This window comes from Dipodomys merriami, unplaced genomic scaffold, assembly GCF_024711535.1.
Source record: "Dipodomys merriami isolate MVZ:Mamm:240054 unplaced genomic scaffold, mDipMer1.0.p SCAF_28, whole genome shotgun sequence".
In the NCBI taxonomy this organism is placed as follows: Eukaryota; Metazoa; Chordata; class Mammalia; order Rodentia; family Heteromyidae; genus Dipodomys; species Dipodomys merriami.
In genome coordinates, this window is record NW_027204270.1 from 4798529 (window position 1) to 4821692 (window position 23164).

At 42.5% G+C, this 23164-nt stretch overlaps 1 protein-coding gene across 2 annotated transcripts in view; it reads left to right on the top strand.

Moving 5' to 3' along the window:
• Positions 1-23164, top strand: part of Per3 (period circadian regulator 3) — a 48082-nt gene that overhangs the window by 14042 nt on the left and 10876 nt on the right. The window contains exons 7-15 of one of the 2 annotated variants that reach the window (XM_070037268.1): positions 3324-3402; positions 6112-6218; positions 6647-6803; positions 12353-12458; positions 13414-13542; positions 14206-14335; positions 21274-21406; positions 22160-22284; positions 22647-22817. In XM_070037268.1, the coding sequence (XP_069893369.1) occupies positions 3324-3402; positions 6112-6218; positions 6647-6803; positions 12353-12458; positions 13414-13542; positions 14206-14335; positions 21274-21406; positions 22160-22284; positions 22647-22817 (1137 nt within the window). Of the gene's footprint in view, positions 1-3323; positions 3403-6111; positions 6219-6646; positions 6804-12352; positions 12459-13413; positions 13570-14205; positions 14336-21273; positions 21407-22159; positions 22285-22646; positions 22818-23164 lie in introns of both variants that reach the window. The other variant, XM_070037269.1, reaches the window with a different exon arrangement.

Genomic DNA, 23164 nt, shown 5'->3' on the forward strand with positions numbered 1-23164 from the left:
GTATATTGGTTCCTGTTGTTCAGGGTAGATGCCTAGAAGTGGTATGACTGGGTCGTAAGGGAGGTCAATCTTTAGCTTTCTAAGGACCCTCCAGACTGCTTTCCAAAGTGGTTGTATGAGTGTACATTCCCACCAGCAGTGTAATAGCGTTCCTCGTTCTCCACATCCCCTCCAGCATTTGTCGTTGGCTGATTTGTGGATGTGGGACATTCTGACTGGGGTAAGGTGGTATCTCAGGGTTGTCTTTATTTGCATTTCCTTCACCACCAGGGATGATGAACATTTCCTCATGTGTTTCTTTGCCATTTTTATTTCTTCATTTGAGAAGTCCCTCTTTAGTTCCCTTGCCCATTTAGTAATTGGTTTGTTAGGTTTGGGAGGGATTAGTTTCTTGAGTTCCCTGTATATACAGGATGTTAACCCCTTGTCTGATATATTGCTGGTAAATATTTTTTCCCAATTAGTTGGTTGTCTTTCTAGCTTGGTTGTGATAGCTTTATCTGTGCAGAAGCTTTTTATTTTAAGGTAGTCTCATTTGTCGAGTCTCTCTCCAATTTGTTGTGACCCTGGGACTCTGTTCAGGAAGTTCCTTCCTGTGCCTATTAGTTCAAGTGTCTCTCCTACTCTGTCCTGCAGTAGTTTCAGAGATTCAGGTTTAATCCATTTTGAGTTGATGTTGGTGCATGGTGATAGGCTGGGGTCCACTTTTAGTTTTCTGCATGTGGCTGCCCAGTTTTCCCAGCACCAGCGGTTGAAGAGGCTGTGTTTCTTCCATTGTATGTCTTTGGCTCCTTTGTCGAATATCAGCTGGCTGTAGGCCTGTGGATTTATTTCTGGATCTTCTATTCTGTTCCATTGGTCTTCGGGTCTGTTTTTGTGCCAGTACCATGCTGTCTTTGTTATTATAGCTCTGTAGTAGAGTTTGAAGTTCGGCATGGATAGCCCTCCCATATTGTCTTTATCCCCTAGAATTGTTTTGGCTATTCTAGGTCTTTTGTTGTTCCATATGAATTTTTGGACTGTTTTCTGTATTTCAGAGATGTACGTCATTGGGATTTTAATAGGAATTGCGTTGAATTTGTATATTAGTTTTGGAAGTATTACCATCTTTACTATATTAAGTCGGCCTATCCAGGAGCATGGGAGGTCTTTCCATTTCCTAGTGTCTTCTGCAATTTCTTTCTTTAACTTTTTATAGTTCTCATTAAATAGTTCTTTTACATCTTTGGTTAGGTTAATTCCTAAATATTTTATTTTTTGGGAGGTTATTGTGAATGGGGTTGCTCCCTTTATTTCCCTCTCTTCCTGTACATTATCAGTGTATAGGAAGGCAACTGATTTTTGTGGGTTTATTTTGTATCCTGCTATTTTGCCAAAGTGATTTATGATTTCTAAGAGTTTGGGGATGGAGTTTTTGGGATCTTGGAGGTATAGTATCATGTCGTCTGCAAAAAGGGATAGTTTAACTTCTTCTTTTCCTATGCGGATCCCTTTAATGTCTTTTTCTTGCCTTATTGCCCTGGCTAAGGGTTCTAGGACTATATTGAAGAGGAGTGGAGACAGTGGGCATCCTTGCCTTGTTCCTGATTTTAGGAGAATTGGTTGTAGCTTTTCCCCATTAAGTATAATATTGGCTATTGGTCTGTCATAAATGGCTTTTATTGTTTTTAGAAATGTTCCTTCTATTCCTATTTTCTCCAGAGCTTTTAGCATGAATGAATGTTGAATTTTGTCAAAGGCCTTTTCTGCATCTGTAGCGATAATCATGTGATTCTTGACCTTGGCTCTGTTGATATGTTGGATTACATTTATTGACTTACGTATGTTAAACCATCCCTGTGTCTCTGGGATGAAGCCTACCTGGTCATAGTGAATTATTTTTTTTATGTGTTTCTGGATTCTGTTAGCTAGAATCTTGTTAAGGATCTTTGCATCTGTGTTCATCAAGGAGATTGGCCTGTAATTCTCCTTTTTGGTTGGGTCTTTGCCTGGTTTGGGAATGAGTGTGATATTGGCTTCGTAGAATGAGTTTGGGATAGCTCCTTCCTTCTCTGTTTCTCTGAAGAGCTTGAGGAGTATGGGTATTAGTTCTTGTTTGAAGGTCTTATAGAATTCTGCTGTGAATCCACCTTTGATTCATTTTTAATTGATTTTTATACAGGTCAGCAGTAGGGATCTAGTTTCAGTCTTTGACATGCATATAACCAATTTTCTTAAATACCATTGTTGAAGAATCTTGTCTTCAACACATGGCTTTGGTACCATTATTGATCATGGGATAGCTGTAACTGGCAGGGTGGGGGATCGCTATTTCTAGGTCTTTGATTCTATTGGTCTGTTTTAGTGCCAATACCATGCTGGTTTTGTTATGATGGCTCTAGTATAATTTGAAGTCAGGTTTTGTGATACTTCTAGTGTTACTCTTTTTGCTCAGGATTGGTCTAGCTATTCTGTGTCTTTTATGCTTCCAAACTAATTTTAGAATTGATGCTTCTATTCCTGTTAAGAATGACATTGGAATTTTGGGTGGGGATTCTATTGAATCTATAGATTGCCTTTGGTAATTGAGGTGTTTTACAATATAAATTCTTCTGATTCATGAACCAGGTCCCCTGTGTTCTTAAAGCACAAGTTAAAGCAGAACTGACTTGTACCAATTTTATTATGTATGCAAAGACTGTCTATACAGTACTAAGTAACATTTCAAGATCTTTTGTTTAGTTTTCTACAGCCACTAAATAGGACTAATGTTTGTACTTCCTCCTTTAACTTTTTTTTGTTTTGTTTTTGTTGTTGTGGTGGTTGTTTTTTGTCAGTTATGGGGCTTGAACTCTGGGCCTGGGCACTGTCCCTGTGCTCTTCAGCTCAAGGCGAGCACTCTACTGCTTAAGCCAATGCACCACTACTGGTTTTCTAGTGTTTTTTATTGGAGATAAGATCCTGCCCAGGCTGGCTTTGAACTGCGATCCTCAGAACTCAGCCTCTTGAGTAGCTAGGATTGCAGGCGTGAGCCACCGGCACCTGGCTTCCTTTAACTCTTAAGATTATTTGTGATGAGAAAATGAACTAGAACTAGTCAGTGTGTGTAGACTCTCCTTTGTTTAAAGTTAACTTTACTAGGCATCTCATTCTGACCTGATTAAAATGTGGTTAGTAATGAAAATTGTCATTTAAGCTTCAGCTCCTTGAAGACCAGACCCCTAAGTGAGGTTTCCACCATTTGATATGGAGATTTTATTCAATTTTATCATGTACAGTGAATGATAAATTAGATACTTGCCTGCCTATAGATAAATCTTTCTGGTTTTTTCTTTTTTTTCTAGCTCCTCGAATCCCAGTGGGCAAAAGAATTTTTACCACAACGCACACTCCAGGCTGTGTGTTCCTTGAAGTAGATGAAAGGTAAATATGCTTCAACATAAAAGAAATTTATTTCTGAAAATGAATGGCAACATTAAAAAGTGTGTATTTTATACACTCTTCTACATTGTATAACTGAAATCTACAAACACTGAAAAGTTTATGGCTCAGTGGTAGAATGCTTGCCTCACATGCATGAGGCCCTGGGTTTGATTTCTTAGCACCATATAAACAGAAAAAGCCGGAAGTGGTGCTGTGGCTCAAGTGGGCTAGCTTTGAGCAAAGGAAACTCGGGGACAGTGCCCAGCCCCTGAGTTCAAGCTCCAGGACTGACAAAAAAAGAAAGAAAGAAAGAAAGAAAAAAGTCTCACTGACTTTTTTGCTCCAGCTGGCTTCAAGTCGCGATCCTCAGATCTCAGCTTTCTGAGCAGCTAGGATTACAGGCATGAACCCCCCAGTGGCTGGCTGTAAATATTTAAAAAAATTAAATTCTTGCCAGCCACTGGTTGCTCATGCTTGTAGTGTATTGTGGTTCAAAACCAGCTTAGGCAGAGAAGTCTGTGAAACTCTTAAGTCCAATTAACCATTGCAATTTATTTGCATTGTCTAATTCCCAATACTACATTTCTCAAAGTGGTTTACAAGATGTCTTTTCAGATTTCACAACTTTGCGCCTTCGATAAGTCAGGTGTCAACACTGCCTTAGACTGAAGAGGAACAAGAACCTGGAGTTGGTTTGCCAAAAGCAGCCTTAATTTCTTACTGGCCTCATCTAGAACAAAGACTGATCACCTCATATTTAGTGTTTTCACTTGCCAAGGAACACTTAACAACTGTCTTCAAATCAGTTAACCAAAAATTATAATTAGTCTGGGAATGTGGCTTAATGGTAGAGTGCTTGCCTAGCATGCATGAAGCCCTGGGTTCTATTTCTGAGTACCACATAAACAGAAGAAGTCAGAAGTGGCTCTTTGGCTCAAGTGGTAGAGTGCTAGCCTTGAGCAAAAAGTTCAGGGACAGTGCTCAGGCCCTGAGTTCAAACCCAAGGACCAGCAAAAAAAAAAAGTAAAAAACTTGACAACGTTATCATAAATACTACATTTAAAAAATAGAAAATGACCCTGCAATAGATGAGTGGATTAGAAAATGCGGCATCTATACACAATGTCTGTGTGCCTCTGATCATATAAAATAATACGTACCAAAATGAACTCCAAGAAATGGAAACCAGAGGTTATTATTTAAAAAAAAAAAAAAAGGAAGGACAATGAGTTTATTTAATGTTACTCTTTGATTATAAAAACGTAGAGAAAGCCGGGCGCTGGTGGCTCACGCCTGTAATCCTAGCTACTCAGGAGGCTGAGATCTGAGGATCGCGGTTCAAAGCCAGCCTGGGCAGGAGAGACTGTGAGATTCCTATCTCCAATAAACCACCAGAAAACCAGAAGTGGCGCTGTAGCTCAAGTGGTAGAGCGCTCGCCTTGAGCTGAAGAGCTGAGGGATAGCACCCAGGCCCAGAGTTCAAGCCCCACGGCCAACCAAAAAAAAAAAAAAAAAAAAGTAGAGAAAATGAGTGTATTAATAAGTTGCAAGATAATTGGCAAGATATTTTGTGTGGCCTTTTTAAAGAACATTTAACAAAAGAAAAATCTGAAAATTGCTTACATTTATTATACTAGAAAATACATTCATAATGTCTATGCATAAAAATGTTAATAGAGTCAGTTTTGTCAAAGTTCTGCTTGGTGTTTTCAGAGTTTCCTATGGACCTTCATCCCAAAAATGTTTGTGTGCTAATACTGCCATTTTATATCACATTCAATTTTTATATTTCTTTGTAGTTAGTGTCTCTAATCATGCCCTGTTAATACTTTTTTACTATAACAAAGTATTTGGGATAATTAACCTGTAAGAAAACAATGTTTATTGTAGCTTTTGGTGTCAACCATATTGAGATGGAGCTTTGCTAACTTTTTGCCTGGACTGGCCTTGAATTGTGATCCTCTGGATCTTTGCTTCCCAAGTAGCTAGGATTATAGTCCTGTACCTCCATACATAGCCCATGATACGATCTTTTTAAATAGCAACATAATGGACAGGATGACTCCTTTGAAGAACTTGCTGAAAATACAGGTTGCTAGTCTTCCTCCAGAAATTGTGATTTAGTGGCTTCCCATGAGCCTTCTAACCTGGAGACTCCTTCCTGGATGATCTTGATGCAACATGACAGACAACTTCCTAGGTCACATTTCCTCACAGAGCGGGAACTTAGATTAGTGTCTTGTGTTTTCTTCTTGAGAAATGAGTAAGTCAGACTTTTTCTTCTTTGGTACTGGTATTCGAACCCAAGCCCTAGGCGTGCTGTCCATACTCTTAGCACTGAGCTCTGTGTGTCTCTAATCCAAGAGTGTTTTTTTTTATTTTTTATTTTTATTTTTTTGTCAGTCATAGAACTTGAACTCAGGGCCTGGGTGCTGTCCCTGAGCTCTTTTTGCTTAAGGCCAATACTCTACCACTTTTAGCCACAGCTCCACTTCCAGTTTTCTGGTGGTCAATTGGAGATAAGAGTCTCATGGACTTTCCTGCGCAGGCTGGCTTTGAACCATGATCCTCAGATCTCAGCCTCCTGAGTAGCTAGGATTACAGGTGTGAGCCACCAGCACTCAGCTCCAAAAGTGTTTTATAAGGATGTTCACTATAAAAATTACTTGCTCAGTGTCACATCTTTCTTGTGTTGTCTGTTTGTCCCAGAGCAGTGCCTTTGCTAGGTTACCTACCTCAGGATCTAATCGGGACATCCATCTTAACATACTTGCACCCAGAAGACCGTCCTCTGATGTTTGCCATGCACCAAAAAGGTAGGACCTGCTCCTCAGAAGTTAACACTGACTTGTTCTAATTTTCCCTTAGAGCTTAACCTTAAACCAAATAGTGATGTTTTGAGACTGCTAAAAGAATTGTTTGCTGTTTTTAACTTACTAAAAACCACAAATAAGCCAAGCATCGGTGGCTCACACCTGTAATCCTAGCTACTCAGGAGGCTGAGATCTGAGGATCGCGGTTCAAAGCCAGCCCAGCCATGAAAGACCGTGAGACTCTTATTTCCAATGAACCAATAGAAAACCAGAAGAGACACTGTGGCTCAAGCAGTAGAGCACTTGCCTTGAGCTGAAGAGCACAGGGACAGCACCCAGGCCCAGAGTTCAAGCCCCACGAATGACAAACACACCCACACACAAATAATTAGTATGCATCAAGTTAGTTTTTGTCTTATTGTTTTGTGCAGTCTTGAAGTATGTAGGCCATCCTCCCTTTGAACACTCACCCGTTCGATTCCGCACTCAGAATGGAGATTACATCATTCTGGACTCCAGTTGGTCCAGCTTTGTGAATCCCTGGAGCCGGAAAGTATCTTTCATCATTGGTCGACACAAAGTTCGAACGTAAGTCAATCCATTTTAATGTTTTCAAAGAATTTTTCTTAATCAAGTAATACGTTTAGCCTAAAGGAAGCACAGCCTTTGGGAAACGTTAGCAATAGCGCAGGCTTTTCAATATCACCGGACAGCACATTTTACTTGTATTTTTGTGTGTATGTACCGGTCCAGCAGCTTGACCTCAAGGCCTGGACACCGTCCCTGACCTTTTTTGTCCAAGGCTTGTGTTCTATCACTTGCTGCACAGCTCCATTTTCAGCTTTTTTTAAATGGTTAATTGGAGATAAGAGTCTCACAGGCTGGGAATATGGCTTAGTGGTAGAGTGCTTGCCTAGCATGAATGAAGCCCTAGGTTCCAGTCCTCAGTACCACAAAACTGGAAGTGGCACTGTGGCTCAAGTGGTAGAGTTCTAGCCTTGAGCAAAAGAAACAGGGACAAGCCAGGGACCAGTGGCTCACGCCTGTAATCCTAGCTATTCAGGAGGCTGAGATCTGAGAATCGCAGTTCAAAGCCAACCCAGGCAGGAAACTCTATGAGACTCTTATCTCCAATAAACCACTAGAAAACCGGAAGTGGCACTGTGGCTCAAGCGGTAGAGTGCTAGCCTTGAGCTGAAGAGTGCAGGGACAGCACCTAAGCCCAGAGTTCAAGCCCCATGACCGACAAAAAGAAACAAAGAAAAGAAAGAAACAGGGACAGTGCCCAGGCCCTGAGTTCAAGCTCCAGGACTGGCAAAAAAATAAAGAAAGAAAAGTCTCACAAACTTTGCTGCTTGGGCTGGCTTCAATCCACAATCCTCAGATCTCAGCTTTCTGAGTAGTTAGGATTACAGGCATGAGCATGAACCCCCACTGGCTATAATTTTTTTTTTGGGGGGGGGTCTGGTCGTGGGGCCTGAACTCTGGGCCTGGGCGCTGTCCCTCAGCTCTTCAGTTCCAGGCTAGCGCTCTACCCCTTGAGCCACAACGCCACTTCTGGCTTTTTTTCTTTTTTTGCTTATGTGGTACTGAGGAATTGAACCCAGGGCCTCAGTCATGCAAGGCAAGCACTCTTACTCTGAGCCACCTTCCCAGCCCCTTATAAATATTTTTAAAAATTAAATTCTTGCTGGCCACTGGTTGCTCATGTTTATAATATATTGTGGTTCAAAGCCAGCTCAGGCAGAAAAGTCTGTTAGACTCTTAAGTCCAGTTAACCATCAAAAAACCAGAAGTGGAGCTGTGGCTAAAGTGGTGGAGTGTCAACCTTGAATTTAAGAAAGTTCAGTAAAAGCATGAGGCCCTTGAGTTCAAGCCCTAGTACCAGCACCAAAAAGAAAGGAAGGAGGGAGGGAAGGAAGGAACTATTTGTAATTCTATCAGCATACCCAACTTGTCTGCTTCATTGCTGTTCCTACCTTGTAACATAATCGTATAGAATGGGTTCAGAATAACCTGGCATGCTATTCTTGCAGCTAAGAAACTCATAGTCCCTTCTCTTTTTTTTTGGAGGGGGTGGGCATTATGACTTGAAATTGGAGCCTTGTACTTGCTACACAGATTATTTAGTGATTTAGCCATATTTCCTAGCCTTCTTTTTGCTCTCCTATTCTTCCAATAACTTCTCCCATGCCTGGGCTAGCCTGCATTGCAGTCCTTCTAGTTACACTCTCCACTTAGTGCCATTATGCCTAGGTTTTTATTGATTAAGATAGGGTCTCACAGATTGTTTTGCCCAGGCTAGCCTCAAAACTGTGATCCTCTTGATCTTAGCTTCCCAGGTAGCCAGGATTACATTCATGAACCACTGCACCAACCTTGATTTTTTTTTGTCCAATTTTAGTTGACCTGGTATAGATTCCTCTTTAATATCTCTGTGGGTTTGGTTTGGTTTTTGTTTTTATGTGTTTAAGTATGAAAATTACACTTAGTGGCATACTGACATGAAGACTGCTTTAGCTGGGCTCCTGTAATACCCTAGCTACTCAGGAGGCTGAAATCTAAGGATAGTGGTTTGAAGCCAACCTGGGCAGAGAAGTCCACTAGACTCTTATCTCTAGTTAAACACCAAAAAGCTGTAATTGGAGCTGTGGCTCAAGTGGCAGAGCGCTAGCCTTGAGCCAAAAGGCTCAGGGACAGCACCTTAAGAGTTTATGTTTTAATAATTTTGGTGGGTTTTTTTGTTGTTTGTGTGGTTGGTTGGTTGGGTTTTTTTGAGATAAGAGTCTCCCTGTTGAGCCCAAGCTGGCCTTAAACTTGAAATTCTCCTGTATCAGCCTCCTCCTAAGTACTGGGATTACCATTCCTGCTCCTGCTTTTTCTATTTTGTCCTGAAACTTTTTATACATGAGCATATTAAACAGAAAATATGCCAAGTGCTGGTGGCACACACTTGTTATCCTAGCTACTTAGCAGGCTGAGATTTGAGGATCTCAACTCAAAGCCAGCCTGGGCAGGAAAGTCCATGAGATTCTTATCTCCAATTAATTACCAAAGAAAGCTGGAAGTGGAGTTGTAACTCAAGTGGTAGAGCACTAGCATTGAAAACAAAGGGTCATGGATAGCACCCAGGCTCTGAGTTCAAGTCCCAAGACTGACACAAACTGAGATCATATTTTATTACAGGAGATCTGATAGGTACAGTAAAGAAAGATCTCAAAATTGTTCTCATTTCTCCGTGCTCCAAGGTTTGGTCTCTCTGCAGAGACGGCCTGGACCTTAATGGAAATGGGCTCCTCGCTACCCTAACTCCTGAGACTGATTTATGGTAGAAAAGTAACAAATAGAAATGTAAGACATGGGGCTGCCAATTAAGTGCTGTTTGAACTAGTCAAAAAAACATTTTTCTCCCAGTAGGGAAATGAAAATAAAATTATCTGTTATTCTATAAATGTAGGGAACGCCAGAGTACGTAAGATTTTTCTTGTGACTTATCCTTCTAGAAGCACTTCTTGATAGGTGTGTGTCCCTGCCCAAGCATTAGTAATGATAAGTCTTTCCCCTCTTCCCTTCCTCTGAGTTTTGAACTTAGGGCCTTGCATTTACTCAGCTTGTTTATCTGCTTGGGTGATGATGCTTTACCCCATGCGCCATTCCTCCACTCCTGCTTTTTTGCTGGTTGTTTTACAGATGGAATCTAGTGAACTTTCCTGGCTAGGCTGTCTTTGAATCTCCATCCTCCAGATCTTAGCCCCTTAAATAAGTAGGATTTCAGATGTGAGCCACTGGCACCTGGCTAAGTCTTGAATTTTCCAAGCTATCCTTTCAGTTTTTTGATTTAACACATATGAAATTACAACATACATATATATAAAACTTACTTCCAAATCTCATCAGCATTTTGGGAAAAAAAAACTAAAACAGCTATTTGTATCTCAAGATCTAAGGAAATGTGAAGGAAAGAACTTAGAGGCTACTAGGCATTAATCTTACATAAAATAACAGTTATACATTGCATCTATAATATATTTTGGCGGTACTGGGGTCCTCATACTTACTAGTGAACACCTCACTCTACCACTTGAGCTATACCCCAGCCATACAAAATTACTATTATTATTATTATTATTATTATTATTATTATTGTTTTGTTGTTGGTCATGGGCCTTGAACTCTGGGCCTGAGTGCTGTTGCTCAGCTCTTCAGCTCAAGGTGAGTGCTCTACTGCTTGAGCCACAGAGCCACTTCTGGTTTTCTGGTGGTTTATTGGAGATAGGAGTCTCACAGTCTTTCCTGCCTGGGCTGGCTTTGAACCGCGATCCTCAGATCTCAGCCTCCTGAGTAGCTAGGATGACAGGCATGAGCCAACAGCACCTGGCTACAAAATTATTTTTAATGTATTTATTCCTTCCAGTATTTGTGAGCTGCCTGCACTGGGAAAGCACTGTGCTGGACCCTGAGAGAGGAGACAGAATCTTTCCTTCGCCTTTCCTTTCCCCCAAATAGAAACGTTCACAACTAGGAATACCTAAATGTCATAGTATGAAACAGCTTCTTCTGTTTCTGTTTCAGAATTTCACTTTAAAAACAACATCCAATTATGTTTGAGAATTTCTTAAGGGGGCTGGGAAGATGGCTCAGTGGTAGAGCGCTTGGCTTGCATGCCTGAGGCCCTGGGTTCGATTCCTCAGCACCACATAAGCAAAATGAAAAAAGCCGGAAGTGGCGCTGTGGCTCAAGTGGTAGAGCGCTAGCCTTGAGCTGAAGAGCTGAGGGACAGCGCCCAGGCCCAGAGTTCAAGCCCCATGACCGACCAAAAAAAAAAGATTATATAAAAAGAATTTCTTAAGTTCATCATATACAGAGCGTGTTTAATTTGTACATTCATTCATTGGTGGATGCATTTATTCTTTAACAAATACTTCGTGGGTGCCCACTGCTCTTGGTATGGAGATAGAGGAGTGAAAAGGCAGACACCCATCGCAACCCATGTTACAAGGTATGGGAAAGAGGCAGAGGACACGCAGTGTGTGTATTGTTGTGAGGCAAGGCTCAGTCTCGTGCGCACGCGGTGCACCTATGCTGTGCTGAGAGGCACCTGCAGGGCCGGTGGGTGAGCAGCAGCTGCTACACCAGCCGGGACAGGGAGTTGGTGCCTCTGTGACACTGCGCTGTCCTAAGATTTCCTCAGAGTAACTGCTGACTTGGGGCCGTCTTCCAGCTTTTGGTAACTGAGCTGGTGGTATCTATCAGTTGTGGGACTAGACTGGTGTAATAGGAAAGCACTGGCTCTGGGCTCAGACAAGTACATTTAGGCCCTGGCTCTGGTGCCTTTTGGTTATGTAAATTTGGAGAAATTCTTTAGACACTCTAATCATCTCACTATGTTTTTTGTGTGTTTATTGTGGTGCTGAGATTGAACTCAGGGCTTCATACCTGGTAGGCAAGGGCTCTACCATTGAGCACTAAGCCCCACCCTACCCTGCACTCTTCTCTAACTATAGTATAGAAATAACTGAGATGATGTAATCTGACTTAGATGTTCCACTGGAATTTAATCTGCCAAGTCCTGAGAGGCAACTGGCCTTTCCTTTGCTTGTCCTTTAACAACTAGATTTTGTGTGTGTGTGTGTGTGTGTGTGTGTGAGAGAGAGAGAGAGAGAGAGAGAGAGAGAGAGAGAGAGAGAGAGAGAGAGAGAGAGAGATGGGTAATCTCATTCATTCCAAAAATACTTTTAACTGGTTTCAGAATTGATTTATGACTAAATATTTATATATTGTGTATTTGTGCCCAAACTGTTTCCATAAAAATTGGTACTTTAGGGAAACTTGTTTGTTGCTGGCCAGTGGCCCACACCTGTAATACTAGCATTCAGCCCAGATCACTTAATAAAACCTCATTTCAAATAACTTATGTGCTAGGGGTGTATCTTCATGATAGAGCTCTAGCCCAATGAGTGTGGAGGCCCTGGGTTTGATTCCCAGCACTGGAAGAAAGAAAGGGGAGAGAAAGAGTAACACTAAAGTCTCGTTTGTTTCTTTGTGTTTTCTATACCCATAAAGAGATTCACTTTGGACTTCATTGTAAATGAATTTTAAATTTCTTGACTCAAAATCTTTCACTTGGTATTTTGTAGGAGTCCACTAAATGAGGATGTTTTTGCTACCAGAATAAAGCAGACAAACAGTAGTGACAAAGACATAACAGAATTACAAGAGCAAATTCACAAACTTCTCTTGAAGGTAAAGTGAGAGGTTTTAACAAAACTAACACAAAGTTTCCATAATGGGTGTTTTTGTTAATATTCAGTATTAGTAAAGTCACATAGTAAAAGTAAACTATGAAGAGATCTTTACATTCCATAATTTTTTCGCCTTCCTCATTCTGTCTTTGAACTAAGTTCTACCCTGAGGGAAATACACAGAACATTTGTAGAACTCAAGCAAACAAGTAGACAGCAAACTGAGGTACAGCTACAAGACAGAATAGCTTTCTACATGAGAGAATGCTTGTATTCTAAACACCACCAAAGGGCTCAACCTCAGGATTTTGGTTTCAGTGTATTTAAAAAGTAATAATTATTATGAAGTGGAAGAAGAGAGATGCTGGGTCTCTGTGTTTCTGGTATAATAAGGCAAAATAGGAAAACCATTCATTGAAAAAGTACTATTTGTGGGTTCTTCTTGTAAATAGCTGTTAGTCCAGTAGTTTTCAAAATGTCTTTAGTAAAAATCTCTATAGAGTTCAGAACATATACATATCATTCTTAAACTTATACATGGTGTGTGTAAGTTCACTTGGTTTGTAGTTTCTATATTATTGTTGATCTTTGCCCTTGTAATGGGTTGCAATAAAAAGGAACCAAAGCAAAAAAAAAAAAAATTGTGTGTGTGCGTGTGTAAGTAAAGTTTGGTCTTATCTATTGTAAACTCAACATAAATAACTAGCTTATTATCATGATTTTTAAAATCATGTATATACTACAGCATTGAAAATATGTATTCTAGATATACTCATCCCACCTAGAAAGTAAGACTTTGCCCTTGAGAATTAGAAGGTGACTGAGGAGCATCCAAGGTTAGCTCAACCTGCATGCACCTAGTTCAGAGTCAGAGAAATTTTCTTCTTAATTTTGGGATGACTAGAAATGCTCTGCTGTGGGGAGCCAGGAACTGAAGGGGCCCTTTCTCTCTTCAGCCAGTTCACGCGAGTGCTTCCAGTGGCTATGGAAGCCTGGGAAGCAGTGGTTCACAGGAGCAGCTTGTGAGCATCACGTCGTCCAGCGAGTCCAGTGGGCACTGCGCTGAGGATATGCCGAAGGAGCCGGTGTGTGGCAGAAAGGGTCTTGGACAGGTGCCAGGCCACCTTCAGTTCTCTGTGGTGCTTCGTGGGGGGATGTCTCCAGAGCTGTTCTTAACTTGAAACTCTCATCTGATACATTTCAACCCATTTTGTCAAAAATACCACCATTGGAAGGTGAATTAATTATTGTATGCTTTCTGAAAATTAGCATTTTGTGATGTACAGATGGGACTTTTTTATCCATAGCAATATGCCATGGAACACTGAGCTAAATGAGAACACAGGTGGTACACACCTCTCGTTTCCAGCTGCTCAGGAGACAGAAGACAGAAGAATCTCCATTCAAGGCTAGCTGGGGCAGTTACTGTGAGACCCAGACCCCATGTGGAAACAAAAAGTCAAGCATAGTGGCTCATGCCTGTGATTCTAGCTACTTAGGAGGTAGAGGTAGGGGACTTTAAAGTCCAAGGCCCACCCTAGGCAAAACCTCAAGATCTTACCTGAAAAATAAAGGAAAAAGAGCTGTGAGTATGCCTACCATACACCAGTTCAAACCCTAGTAGTGAAATAACAACTAATTTTGAACATGCCTTGAATGATCCAGAGTGTAAATGTATTTTGTTTATGAGTGTTTTAGTGCACATTTCTATAATTTTTACAAGCTGTTTTATCACTCTTTTCCTCAAGATGACCTTGGAGCAGGTCTATGCCAATGTAAATGAAATTAAGAATCTGGGTCAGCAGCTCTACATTGAGTCAAAGACCAAATCATCATCAGTCAAGCCAGGGATGAGGATGCGGACGGAGCTGCAGGGTGGTGAGTGAGCGGGCGGGCCAGGCCCTTCTCGGGAGAGCCACCCTCTTCAGAGGGGCGCGGACCCCGAGCTTCTGTAGCTGCTCTCTTCTTCCTTTACTTGCCGGATACGAATAGAACAATAATAATGGCAGCAGTTTAAATCAGACCAGAATGTTCTTCTAATGTGCTTCTACTGAAAAATTAGCGTTTACAGTAACAGGAGTTCCCCAATTTTCTGACAGTTCATTTTAGAATATACTTTTTTTTGGGGGGAGGGGTCAGTTGTGGGGCCTGAACTCTGGGCCTGGGCACTGTCCCTCAGCTCTTCAGCTCAAGGCTAACGCTCTATCACTTGAGCCACAGCACCACTTCTGGTTTTTTTCTGCTTATGTGTTGCTGAGGAATCGAACCCAGGGCTTCATGCGTGTGAGGCAAGCCCTCTACCACTGAGCCACCTTCCCAGCCCCTTAGAATATACTTTCGATTATAATGTTAGAACCATCATTTCTCCTGTCATTCAAATAATTGGAGAATATTTACAACATAAAAATGAAAAACATTGACATTTTTTTCTTTTCTTGGGATTGGATCAGTTGTATTAAGTGGCATCATTTTGAAAAGTCAATAGTATAGCAGAGGAAAGTTTTATAATATAGAGGCCAGATTGAATTAACTCTTGTATTCCTTCATGCTGGGGATCAGACCCAGCCTTTGCCCTCACTTGGCAAGTATTCTACCACTGTGCTCCATTCCTCAGCCTAAATTAACTTTAATTTTGCTAACTCTCCCTTCATCATCTCCCGGAATGAATTTGGAAGCCATGATGTCTTGTCATTGCCAAGTGTGGGTACGTCACACAGTAGGAGTGACAGTTTCCAAATATAATACTAATACTAATAATAGCTTTTTTTTTTTTTAGGAACTGACATCATTTATGCCATGAAAATTCAAGTGCTCTTACCATAGGTTTTATCACCAGTAGCCTTGGTATGCTGCTGAATCAAAATTTGAGACTAAATTTCTAAAGAACAGGAATTTATTTCTCACAGTGTTATGTTTGAGGCCGAGAAGCCTAAGATGGCAGGCTGGTATTTGGTGAGGACCTTATCTTTGCTTTCAGAAAGACCTGGGAAGCTGCAGCCTCCACAGGAGGAGCCATGGTGCTCGGGGGAGGGTAGACACACAGGAAGGGGCTTGGGTAGCTCCCTGTAGCCACTTGCTTTTTGAGACATGACCCAGGTGATGCCAAGCCCCTAGAATCAAGTAAATCTCCTTTGTTCTCCTGAGTCCTGGGATGGTGAGTGCAGCACACCTGCCTCAGCCCTCCTGTGAGGTCACTACCAATCCCCTTCGCTCCCTAAAGCCCCACCCCTGAATACAGTCACAGCCGGCTTCACTTTCCTACATGTGTATATGAAAGGGCTGTATACGTTCCAGCCATGGAAAAACCCTGGGGCTCCTTCAAATGTAACCACATCTGAACTTTTTGGTTTCTGTTTTCACTCTGGTAGGTAATTAAGCATTTTGTTTATTGTGCTGTTATATATAAAGGCACACAGGCATGAGTGTGGGAATGCCTTCCCCCTACAACCACCAGATTCTTGGCAGAAGTGTAAATTTTAAATAGTATTCTTGTCGTGTGTCACTACCCATATTCTGACCAAGAAGATGTTTTCAGGAAGTCTTAGCTAAAATTCCTCAACATTTCCCTGCTTGTCTGATCCTGTCTGGCTGCTCACTGCTGCCCAGGACTGCAGTCTCCTTCGTAGTGTCGCCGTTTTGTATGTTGTATTTAGTCTCAGGGCGGCTTCCCTTTTCACCACCTCCAGGTCTAGTTTCCTGCCATTTACACTGCGCTGGCCCTGCCACCAGTACTATGCATATGTAACCAGACAGCGGCATTCTGTCATCCCTGTGGTTGACTGGGACCGACAGCTGTTGAGTGTGCTTACACGCACTGAAGCCTCAGAGGGTGACATGCACCTGCTCCTAGACGTTCATTCTTGACTAATAAGATGCACAGGACACGACTTGTGGGAGAAGGAAGACCTGTCACCATATGGTATAGCTTTCAAGAGCTAACACTTCTTGACACTCCTAATTTTATTAACATTTTGAGAGCTACCAGTCTTAATGAGTTGGGGGACGGGGAAGCTTCTTATATTCCCTATGCGAGAGAAACCAGAATGCAGCTTAAAAATGAAATGAAAATGTTATATTTAAATGTTGGGAGCTGAGTAGAGACACACAACAGTGGAGGGAAAAGGGCAAATGACTGTTAGTTGCCTGTCTTGTGCAGTGTGTCAGAGCCAAAAAGCAGCTTCAAGTGTATATTTCACCTGTCTCACAGACAGAGGATACTTTAAAATAGAGGAACAAGTGGGATTTTTTTAGTCTGGGAAGGAGAAGAGCAACCAAGGTAGAGCAGGCCCCTCACGAGCTCTGTGTGTAGGTGATTGGAGCTAGGGAGACACACGTGGGGCATGTGAGATGCCTGAGTGGAAGATGACACCAGAACAGCACTGACCAAGTGCGAATGCTCCCAGTTCCTGACTAAGGACAGGCATCTAGAAAAAGTATTGTTCCATACTTAGAATGAAAAGGCTGGGCATGGTGAGTCACACCTGTACACCTAGCTACTCAGGAGGCAGACAAGAGGATTGCAGTTCGACTTGCTAAGAGACTCCATCTCACTTACAAGCTGAGCATTGTAATACACACCTGTACAGTAATCCCAGCAGCACAAATGCATAAGTAGGAGGATTGTGGGCTGAGGCTAGGCAGAAACGCAAGACCCTGTCTGAAATCTAAGTAATGCAAAAGGGCTGGGAGCATGGCACAGGTGGTAAAGTACGTGCCCAGTAAGTATGAAATTCTTGAGTTCAAACTCCCAGTTTCACAAAAAGGAAAGTTAGCCAGGAAGTTGCTGACCTTTCCTGACCCCATTGCAGTGCTGAGGTCCAGGGCAGTGAGAAACTCATGCTTCCAAGATGCAAACACTGGCTTACTGAATAAGCAACTTCTCCATATCGTGCAATTCCATTCTGCAAAGTTACTTCTTTAGGAACACTGTAAATCTGAAAAACAGGTCAGTAGTTATAAATAACCCCCACTTAATGCATGGGATTGGGTTCCAAGACCCTCCGTGAGTGCATAAACCCCGATATGCTATATACTGTGTTTTTTCTTACACATACATACCTGTGATTGTATTTGTAAGTTAGACATAGTAAAGGCTTAACAGTAACAATGAGGTATACAACAAGTGTACAGTAGTAAACATTGCATACATTCCTTCTCTGAAGATACTGTTCTGTACTTGTCGTTCTTGTGATTGTAACGTCTATGTGATCAGATGAAGTGAGGTGAGTTGTGGCATTGTGACTGTATAAATGTTGTCTGTGCCTGACCTTAAAATGCTCAGAAGGAGGGTTGCTTTTGATGATCCCAATGGCTTTGGAGGGATCATAGACGGCGTGTATACCCTAGGGAGAGGCCTGGCATGATGCCATGTGGGACAGAGCAGAGCAGTGGGAATTCATCACACCATCCAGAGTAGTGCACAATTAAACGTAGGAATTGTTTACATCTAGAATGTTCCACCTGCTATTTTTGGACTGCGGTTGGCTACGGGTAACCGAAACCACAGAAGTCTCACTGGTATAGCTCTGGAGCGCAGCACTTACATAACATTGTCAGGCCCTGGGTTCACTCACCACCACCTGCAAAAAAAAATCCACCCACTGGAACCACAGGAAGCGAAGCGGCCTCTAAAGGGTTAGGTACCAAGACTGCGAGGAGGGTTGACAGCTGGGGGAATTCTAAGTTCTGAAAGTGTGCTGCCGAATCTGAGTGTTTATAATGCACAGGCGTACTAAGGGAAGTAGGGAAGCAGAGAGCTAAGCGGTTTAGAAAGTGTTTGAACTAGCTACCCGAGAACTAAATACAAGACACTAACAGGGACAAACACCACTAGATTCTGAAGCTAGTCTGTATGCATTCTAAGGTTGAACAAATTGGTTTGAGGACCAGATTTCTCACCGTTATAGAACTTGCAAATAATTAAAGGAAGAATGCTAGAATTACTTGTGGCCCTGGACTGGAGGTAGTGGCATTGGAAGGAGCCCGTGGGCATGTTCTCTGATGGGTGGACGAGAGCTAGTTATTTGTCAACCCTGACCATTAAGATGATCTACACAAGAATGGGCACTAAGCCCCCAGGTCTTGGTTTCTAAAGACATTTCTTTAAAAAAAGGAAGTAGGGCCAGAAAGTCAGAAAACGTCCAAGATATCCAAGATAAACATGGACTGATATGTCAGAAGGCCACAAAAGACCTGAAGGAGCTCCTAGTGGCCCTAACTGCAGTATTTTGAGCAATAAACTATATGAGATTATTGAACAACAAATACCTGTGAGCCCATACTGATAAATGAGTGAGTGAGCAACACATGAAGATGGAGAAGCCACCAGATGTAGTAGGCTAAAAACATGTGACAACAAAATTCAACGTGAGATCCTGGACTAGATCCCAGAAGAGAAAAACTACATTTAGTGTTAAACTAGTAAAAACCCAAGTGAAGTCTGTATTGCATTTGGTGTTCTTGTACCATAGGTAAATTCTTATTTTTGATCATTTCATTGTGAGGATAGTGAGGGAATTTCCTACTGCTTTTACAAGTTTTGTTTCTGTTTTTGCTTGTACTGGAGCTTAAACTCAGGGACTTACACTCCTTCGGGTTTTTTTGTTTTTTCGTCGGTCAGTAAGATTATTAATCCTGCTGGTGTGTGAGAATCACTGGATAGGAAGTATACTAAAATGACTACAATATGGGACCTTTTTTGGTTAGCTTTTTTTTTTTTCTTGGTCATGGGGCTTGAACTCTGGGCCTGAACACCGTCCCTCAACTCTTCAGTTCAAGGCTAGCTCTCAACTACTGAGCCACAGCACCACTTCCAGTTTTCTGAGTGGTTTATTGGAGATAAGAGTCTCACGGGCTTTCTTTCCCGGGCTTTGAACCATGATCCTCAGATCTCAGCCCCCTGAGTAGCTAGGATTACAGGCGTGAGCCACTGGTGCTTCCTATTATACTCTTGATCAGCGTTTTTGCTCATAGCTGGCACTCTACCACTTGAGTGAGCCACACTTTCACTTTCTGCTTTTTTTTGCTGGCTAATTGGAGATAAGAAGTCTCTTGTATTTATCTGCCTGGGCTGGCTTCAAACTTTGATCCTCAGATCTCCACCTCCTGAGTAGCTAGGATTATAGTCATGAGCCACTAGCACTTGGCTTTTGAGACTCTTCTGTAAGCATAAATAAATATTTTCCTATGTAAAATGAGTGAGTTAATGCACATAGTCCTTTTTCCATGATCCTTCTGAAGGTAGACAAGTCAGCCTCTCCAGACCAGCCAGAGTAGCCTTTCTTAATTACCGCCACTGCTCTGTTAGTACAGCAGCTGCCCACAGTACTTGATTATGGAGTTGTTCCTTCCTGAGCTTTTTTTCTTGGTTTCCATGACATCATTCCTTGTGGGATTCTCTCCTCGGGTCTCGTCTCACCTGTACAGGAGTTCGGGTTTTAGGCCCTTGTCCTCTTCACCACATGTCTGCGATGAGATTTGGACAGCCTTCATAGGGCTTTGTGTGTTTCCTGGCCCTGGGGCTTGAACACAGGACCTGGGCACTGTCCCTGAGCTTTTTTGCTCAAGGTTAGTGCTCTGCTTACTTTAGGCTTGTTAGCAGTTCGTTAGAGATGAGTCTAATGGGCTTTCCTGCTCTGGCTGACTTTGAACCACAATTCTCACAGCCTCCTCAATAAGATTACAGGCACGCAGCCGGGCGCCAGTGGCCCACGCCTGTAATCCTAGCTACTCAGGAGGCTGAGATCTGAGGATCGCGGTTCAAAGCCAGCCCAGCCAGAAAAGTCTGTGAGACTCTTATCTCCAATAAACCACTAGAAAACCAGAAGTGGCGCTGTGCTCAAGCGGTAGAGTGCTCGCCTTGAGCTGAAGAGTACAGGGACAGCACCCAAGCCCAGAATTCAAGCCCAACAACTGACCAAAAAAAAAAAAAAAAAAGATTCTAGGCACGAGCTACTAGTGTCCAGTCTCTTCATAGGATTTTAATTCATGATTGATCTTGATTTTATACTAGCTATACTTAGCAGCTTAAATACAAATAGATACAAGAAATGTGTCATGTTAGTGACTGCTGTCGAAGGCAGCTCCAAGAGAAAAAGTCCACAATACTATAGAATCTCTGCTGCACCCAGGTTCTGCATAGGAAAGAAGATGTGCTTTACTTCATAAGTGCTTTACTCTCATGGTGCTAACTGGTGGGGGGGGAGGGGTGGTGTTCATACACTGTAGAGTGCATCAGTCAGTGCCCATGGCTGATAGTACAGAATGCACTGTAAAGTGTATCACTTCCTGTGGGTGGTGTATGCTGATTGTACAGAATACACAGTAAAATGCATCAGTCAGTGTCTAGTGGTATATACTGTTTGTACAACATACACTATAAAGTGCATCAGTCAGTGTCTGTGGTGGTATATGCTGATTGTACAGCCTATGCTATAGAGTGCATCAGTGCCCATGGGTGGTGTTCACTTATTGTACAGCAAAAACTGAAGAGTGCATCAATGTCTAGTGAGTGTCAGCTTGACACTGGCAAGTGCCTGTCCACCTCTTGTCTAACAATTGCATTGATAATCTGTGCTGAAACATGTTTCCTCCATTTTTAAATGCCAGTGTCTTCATTCTATGTAATGTGTACATATGCACTATTATGGATTGTGGATTTTCTCTCTTCTCGTGCATTTAGATCTGAGCTTACGTACAATGCCTGGATAATCCCCTGTTGACATATATATGTCATAAAGTGCCATCATTTAATGTACTAGGCATTTTCTTAACCTAAATACTAAATATTTTCACGGCATGTCCCTTCACTCTTTCAGATGAACAGAAGGCCTTTATCTCCTCCCAGACCTTGGAAAACAAAAGCATGCACACTGAGCCTTGTGAAGACTTGAGGGAAGAGCAGCATAGCCCATCCTATCAACAGATAAACTGCATCGATAGTGTCATCAGGTATAAGACATAAATGTAATCATGTATTCACGTGCCTTGTGACTCTGGAGCCTCCATAGAACTTGAGTAGCTGTCCATTCCTGACTAAGGATAGCCTGCCACATACTACTCACTGCTTGCTGAACACGTGGTGGTAGCACAGGAGATGATCTTGCTCTGGAAGAGTTTCAGGACAGTTGAGAAGTCCTGAGCTGAAAAGATGTAAAGCTAGGTATATGGCTCATACCCATAATCCTAGCTAGTCAGGAGGCTGAGATCAAGAGGAGTGCTGTTTGAGGCCAGCCCAAGCAAAAAGGTCATGAGACTCCATGTCTACCAATGAGAAACAGAGCTCAGTCTGTTATTCCAGGCATAGGTCGGAGAATTAAGGTCCCATCTGGCCTGGGCATCAACATGAGGCCCCAGTACACATACACACACACTCACTCTCTCTCTCTCTCTCTCTCTCTCTCTCTCTCTCTCTCTCTCTCTCTCTCTCTCTCTCTCTCTCTCTCTCACACACACACACACACACACACATACACTCACACACACATACACTCACACATACACACACACATACACTCACACACAGACATGGTGTAGGCTAGGATGATCTTGGCCATAGTAAAAGAGATGTTACAATCCAGCAATCCAGGCTGGGATGAAGATAGATGTCATCAAAGAACAAAGTAATAAAAACCCCAAACGGAAATGGGGAGAGGATCCAAGGGACAGGAAGGGGATAAGGGACTCCCTGTTCTGTCATTGCAGATACCTGAAGAGCTACAGCATCCCCACGCTGAAAAGGAAGTGTATATCCTGTACAAATACAACCTCTTCATCCTCAGAGGAGGACAGACAGAGCCACAAGGCAGACAGCGGCCAGACACCGCAAGGTAACAGCAGCGCCTTCACAGCCGGATTCAAAGGAACATCACATATCCATTCTACTCTGTTTCCTTTATTTTATTTTTTCCTTTTGAGACAGGGTCTTGCTATCTCATTGTGTAACCTTGAGGTCCCCAAACTTGAGGTCCCCCAAGTGCTGGGATTCCAGACATGCACCACCATACCCAGCCCTCTATGATTTCTCGTCTTTATTTCATTGCCATCACAAAGTCCTAGTATCGTAGTAAGTTCTTTACAGCCAGTAGGCTTTGTATGTGTGGGACACTGACTTCCAAAACCTGTTTTGGTTGTTAAACAAAACTCCTCTTGGGAGTTTTCTTCTCACGACTGGTTTCTCATTTATCATCAGCTGCTGCGCAGAACACAGCCATAGCAACTGTGGAAATGCCAGCCAATGGGCACCAGTGTGCAAACACTGGCGGAGGAGCTTGGACCGTGTCCATGGCCGCCCTGAGCGTAGAGTCAGCCGTGAGCCCGTGCCGCAGCGGCGGCATTGCCTGTGCCCTGCCCCTGCACCCAGGTACCGCCTCTGCCTCTGCTGAGAAAACAAGTCAGGAAGACTCACTTATTTTTGGAAATGTCATTATGTTTTATTAATTGGTCTAAGCCAGACCAGACAGAAATGTCTGCGATGGTTTTTCCAATTAGCCAGCAAAAAAACCAGACTGGAGGCATGGCTCAAGTGGTAGAGTGTCAGCCAGCCGAGTAAAAACATGAAGTCACGAGTTCAAGCCCCAGTACAAGTAAAAAGAAGAAAACAGAACCTGTAATAATAATGGCTAACACTAGATTAGCAGAGGGCTGGTCACTACCGCTCAAGACAGATGCTCTTCTCAGTGCTTTAAACACATTGACTGATCCTATAGG